Source organism: Hydra vulgaris, chromosome 12, assembly GCF_038396675.1.
Source record: "Hydra vulgaris chromosome 12, alternate assembly HydraT2T_AEP".
In the NCBI taxonomy this organism is placed as follows: domain Eukaryota; kingdom Metazoa; phylum Cnidaria; class Hydrozoa; order Anthoathecata; family Hydridae; genus Hydra; species Hydra vulgaris.
The window spans coordinates 57386123-57392056 of record NC_088931.1 but is presented as its reverse complement, the minus strand read 5'-3'; the positions used below and the strand labels follow the sequence as shown (position 1 = coordinate 57392056).

General features: G+C 28.4%; 1 protein-coding gene across 1 annotated transcript; it reads right to left on the bottom strand.

The window, feature by feature from the left end:
* Positions 1–1032: 1032 nt before the first annotated feature.
* LOC105843252 (uncharacterized) lies at positions 1033–1966 on the bottom strand. The gene has a single exon (XM_065813823.1). The coding sequence runs from the start codon at positions 1874–1876 to the stop codon at positions 1082–1084; it is 795 nt and encodes a 264-aa protein (XP_065669895.1). The 5' UTR covers positions 1877–1966; the 3' UTR covers positions 1033–1081.
* Between the last annotated feature and the right edge of the window lie 3968 nt (positions 1967–5934).

The following is a 5934-nucleotide window of genomic DNA, read 5'->3' as shown; positions in this document are numbered from 1 at the left end:
AATAAAATATAATTGGAAATAAATATACGTAAAAGCCAAAACAAAATATGTTTAAAAACAGTTATAAATAATAACAAAAAAAAAAAAATTCCAGGAACCATATTCTTAAAACCTTATCCTTCAAAGCCGAGTCCAAGGCCAATAGTTTTAGGACCAAGGCCTGGAGTTTGAAGACTAAAAATTGAGACTTGTTTGGCTTAAGGCAAAGTTAATGTCTTGGCTACGTCTGAACTTGGTATTATTGAATTGGTTTTTGGCAGTGTTCATGTATGTTAATTAGCAACGATGCGAAAACTTAATTTATTAATTTAAAAAATAACTTTGAAATTTAAATAAATTTTTAACTCGTGTACTTTTTATACGCAAGACTAAATCTCAAAAAAATACCAGAAAAAGAATCCTTAAGAAAGATGCATAAGTAAGATTATTTGTTTACTACGAATTTGATTTCACAGCTTCATTTTAAGATTAGTTCTAATTTTGAATTTGGTTAAAAATGTTTTTTAGTTATAACTAAACTTATAAACTCTAATGAACTTGATCTTTAAGAAATGGTCTTAAAGAAGGTTAAAATCTATCATCAGTTGTAAGAATTTCATTAATTAAATTTATTTACAAAAAGTAGATTTTTATTGAGCTTTATATTATATTGATTAATTTTTGTATATTAACAACAACACCTCCAAAACAATAAAAAAAAAAGTTTGTAGTAATAACGAAATAGGAAGAACAATAATTATAACAACAGTTATAGCTATTGTTCTTGCTATTTAATATAAAATTAGTAACAACAACAACAACAACAACAACAACAACAACAACAACAACAACAACAACAACAACAACAACAACAACAACAACAACAACAACAACAACAAAAACAACAACAACAACAACAACAACAACAACAACAACAACAACAACAACAACAACAACAACAACAACAACAACAACAATAAGAACAACAACAACAACAACAACAACAATAAGAACAACAACAACAACAATAACAACAATAACTATAATAGTAATACTGATATTGGACGCAATAATAACTGCAATAAATTTTTTTTTGTTTAGCTTAAGTAACATCAAACCATTCTCCATTTTTACAAACTTTATTAGGTGATAACTCTTTATAAAGTTGACTCAAAATAACCTTAGGTGATTTGGGACACCAGGTCTCCTCTCCCATAAATATACATTTTGTCAAAGGAAATACATCCGCGGCTTTGTAAGTTTTTTCCCATTCAGAGGGATCATAAACTAAACCATTTCTAATACTGTAGTCATAGATATCCAAGTGAAAGTCACCTTTAATTAACCTACCTAGAGGTTCTTGAAAAGAGCAGTGATCTGAATAGACTTTAACCTGCTCACCGTTGCACTTAAATCTACGCCTCTCGCTGTAAGGTTTCCTCCAGTCACTTTGTAAGATCAAATGAAATTTGTTATCGTTTTCATGAAAATTTCTTTGATCTTTAATGCTTTCTAATACAATATTTGATGTGTTAGATATAAGTATGTCCAAATCTCGGTCATATGGAATAAGGTCTTGATTGCGCCATGATCCAAGTAATGATCCGCATGTTAAAAAATATGTAACATTATACTTTTTTGCCAATTTTATCCATTTTTTAAAAATTGTTAATAAATGTTGACGTTCTTTGTATTGTTCTTTACAAGAATTATCGCCGTAGATAGAGGATTCTGTTTCAGCAGTTGAATTTAAAGCTTCGTGGTTCTGCGAATCTAAGTTACCGCGTTTTTTATAAATATTAAAATAACTATTTGCTACAGAAAAATCTTTTGTATAAAAAAGTATAATACATACGACTAATAGCGCAAATACGAAAAAATAATGCCGCCTTAACATTTCAAATGAGCAACAAAAACATGCGTTAAACGAGACTAAAATTCAGCAAATAAAATAATTTAAGTTCCAAGTTGAGCACAGACTTCAGCGCGTATGCATGATTTCAAGCACTGTTTATTTGTTATAAAGTTTTTAAAAGCAAACATATTAAGTTAAAAACTAAAGGTAACATAATAAGCAAACTTTTGATTGTTTTGAGATCGTTAATGTACATAGAAAACAATAAAATGAAGAATGCATTCACATTGTAACTTACAACGTGAATTCATTCTTTGTGATAACATCGAAAGTTTCAACATATTTAAAAAAAAGTATTCTCAGCGCGTTATACAATATGTCTTAGTTGCACATTGATTTTTGCTTCGTGTACGATAACCGCATAAATCAAAGTTTTTAAAAAACTGGATTTTGCAGGTCTATTAGTTTTGCAGGTCTAATAGTTTAAAGTATTTAGATTTTAGATTTTGACATATACACGTGAGTTTGCGTTCTTACTTTTTCGCTTTTTAATGCATTTCTTGAAATTATTTAACATTTAATTAAGATTATAGTAACTAATATAGATTATACATGGTAAACATTTGAAATAACAAAAAATAGATCATCTTGAGAGGGTGTCAGCGGCGTTCAGGGTAGCCGAGAGCTTTTACGAAAACCGGGACATAACAGCAACTAGGGCCGCTATTAGCAAGCATATTTAAAAAAATAATTTAAACTAGAAGCATTTGCAATCACACATTTTAATGGCCATATGTTTTTATGTTATAACCATTTTACACCCATATTTTCATGAACCGCATCTAGATTAAGTAACACTTATGCAACATATTTAACAAACATTAAGTAGGATCGTTTGACAAGTTGTTTGAAATTAATAACTTTTTTTAAAAATAACGAATGCTAAAGTGAACCCACGCTTTATTCGCTGCACAATGAAAATAAAATAAAAAATCGTTGAAGTTAAAAAATAAATAACGGAAATGTTTATGAAGTTTAAGATCGAGATGGAAGAAATGCTGAAGCAACAAGAAAATACTTTTATCAACATAGTTAGTTCAACATAGTTAGTTCTTCATTGATTGTCTTGCAAAAAATAATCTGACAAACATCAAAATACAAAATAACAACAATGAACTAATGAAAATAAATAAAATCAGTGAGATTGAGGATAGATCAATGCGTAATAATTTAAGAATCGATGGTCCTTGAAAATGACAACGAAAGCTAGGTTGACTGTGAACAAAAAGTAAAAGAAATATTTAACAACATCTTGAGGATCAAAAATGCGAATATTGAAAGAACACATAGAATAGGCAAGTTCACAACAAACATAGAACAGTTATCCTAAAACTTCTGGATTTTAAAGATAAAAATGAAATTCTCAACAACTCTTCTAAATTAAAAGGTAAAAACATTTTCATATAAGATAACTGCATGCAGTGATGGATCAAGAAATTTTTAATGGTGGTGATGTGGGGAGAGGGAGGGGATGTTGAAATATTTTTGTATTTATCATCACATTTATGTCTCCTTAAAAAAAACTTTCAGATTCTGGTGGGAAAAGATGCATCCCCCCCCCCCCTCTTGGTTTTATCACTGACTGAATGTAAACGAATCTTATACGAAAGCGTTACGTTAAAAAATCAAAATCAAAAGGCAAGTAGGCAAATGCACTAATATTTCATACGACAAAATCATTGTTGAAGATTGGAATTCCAAAAAAAGTAAAACATCTTTTTAAATTTTTTTTATACAGTAAGCGACTTTGAAACTTTTATTTCAATACTATCATTTTTGATAAAAATATTTTTTGATTGCACGAAAACATTAACGAAGACATGAATTATTTTCATGATATTAACGAAGAATGTTTTATATTACTATCTATATGAAGCAGAAGAGTTATAATATTTAGTAATATTAGCAATAAACTTAGATCCAATTAGAATTCTACACAATATTCGAAGAATTAATTGCAAATTTGAAAAACTTCAAAATTTACTTGAAGAAACAAAATACGATTATAATATAATTTAACTGAAACTTAGACTACCGCCAACGATTTAATTAATTTTCATCTTCCTCATTTTGAAATGACTTCACTTGAACTAAACTAATAAGCGCGGTGGTGGAGTTCTAATTTATGTCTATGAAAATACTAGGCATTGTTTTAGAAACGATCTTCGAATTCTGACGGCGATGGAGAACTTATAATCATTGAAATAATAATTGAACAAACAAAATATTTTACTCAGCTGCTGTTATCGACCGCCAAAACTTAAATAAACCTTGGATTACCAAGAGGTTCTAAAAATCATCTAAAACTAAACAAAAGTTATATATAAACTATTTAAAAACAAGAACTCCTGCAAGGGAAAAAATGTACAAAACTATAAAAATTTATTAAAAAAAAAACAGAAAAATTAAAATAAAAACTACAATTTAAAATTGATTAATAAAACTAAAAATGACGTAAAACGCGCTTGGCAATCTTTGAAAAACAAAAAATATGTTAAAGTTTTTTGCCACAGATGCTTTAAATCTTTAACAAAATTTTATACGAACCACAAATTATTGCTCATGAGTTCAATAAATAATTTTTTTGAAACTGGTCTAACCCTATCAGATAAAATACCAATTACCAAAACTTCATTTTATGACATTTTAGTACCTCTTGATAAAGGCAATCGCACTGATGAATTATCGTCCGAATAATTATTTGAATACTTTGAAAAAGCTTTTAAATCCTTAAAAAAACTAAACCAACCGAACCTGATAAAATGAACGGAAATATGGTTATAGATTGCTATGAATAAATTAAAAATATTTTTTTAAAAATCTTTAAAGCATCCATTCATCAAGGAATTCTCCCTGAGCGTTTTAAAATCGCAAAAATTATCCAAACAACTAAGAAGAAGGCGACAGATATCAATTATCATCATCTCTATCCTGTCTACACCGACTTACAGTGAAAATAATGCAGCATAGTAAATGAATATTTTCGTGATTCAACATTATTTTAACATATTTCTTGAAAATATTATTCTGTGTAAAGTATACATTTTATTAGACATTTATTTATACGTTGATTTAAATTAGTTTCTAAACAAGAATATGAAACATATTATTTATCGTAAAAAAACATTTCACAATGAAAATGATGCAACTATATTTATTGCCATATCCCTCAAATATCGGAAGTAGCTAACCGCAATTACATGCTTTTGTTTTAATATGACATCTGTCATATTATTATTAACATTGTTAATTATTAATCTATTTGTTAATTAATTTGTGTGCGCTTTAAAAAGTATACAAAACAAAAAAATACAAAAATTAAAATGGGGAGATCAACGACTCTCGAAGAAAGACAATTAATCCTATTTCATTTTCAAAATAAAAAAAGTCAACGAGAAATTACAAAAATTGTTGATAAAAGTGCGTCTACTGTTTGAACGCTATCAAAATGAAAATAGAATAAAAAATAAAGTGAAAATAAGTTCCAAAAGAAGTTTTACAATAAGAGAAGAACGTTAGATTATCCGAAATTCGCGAGATAATCCACGTTTAAGTGCACCAAAGCTTGCCATTAAGGTAAAAAGACAATTTGGAAAAAATGTGAATTCAGGAACAATCCGTAGAGTTTTAAGAAAAAACAATTTACATGGTAGAATGGCTAGGAGGATACCATTCGTAAGCAAGCAAAATAAAAAAATCTAATCAAATTTGCCAATAAAAACAAAGATTCTAACTTCTGGAAGATTATTTTATTCACTGAGGAAAGTAAATTTAACATCTTTGGTTCAGATGGTCAAGTAAATGTATGGCGAAGAGAAAATGAAGAGATGAAACCTCAACATTTAAGACCAACATAAAACATGGTGGTGGTCATGTAATGGTTTGGGGTTGTTGCTCAGCTAATGGGGTGGGCAATTTACATTTTATCGAGGGCAATATGAACAAAACATTTAAAAAAAAACTTAACAACCAGTGTCGAAAAATTGGACATAAAAAATAAATTTGTGATTTACCAAGACAACGATCCTAAGCATACATCA

Coding starts and splice junctions, on each gene's coding strand:
- LOC105843252 (XM_065813823.1), bottom strand. CDS start 1,876: ATGTTAAGGCGGCATTATTTTTTCGTATTTGCGCTATTAGTCGTATGT.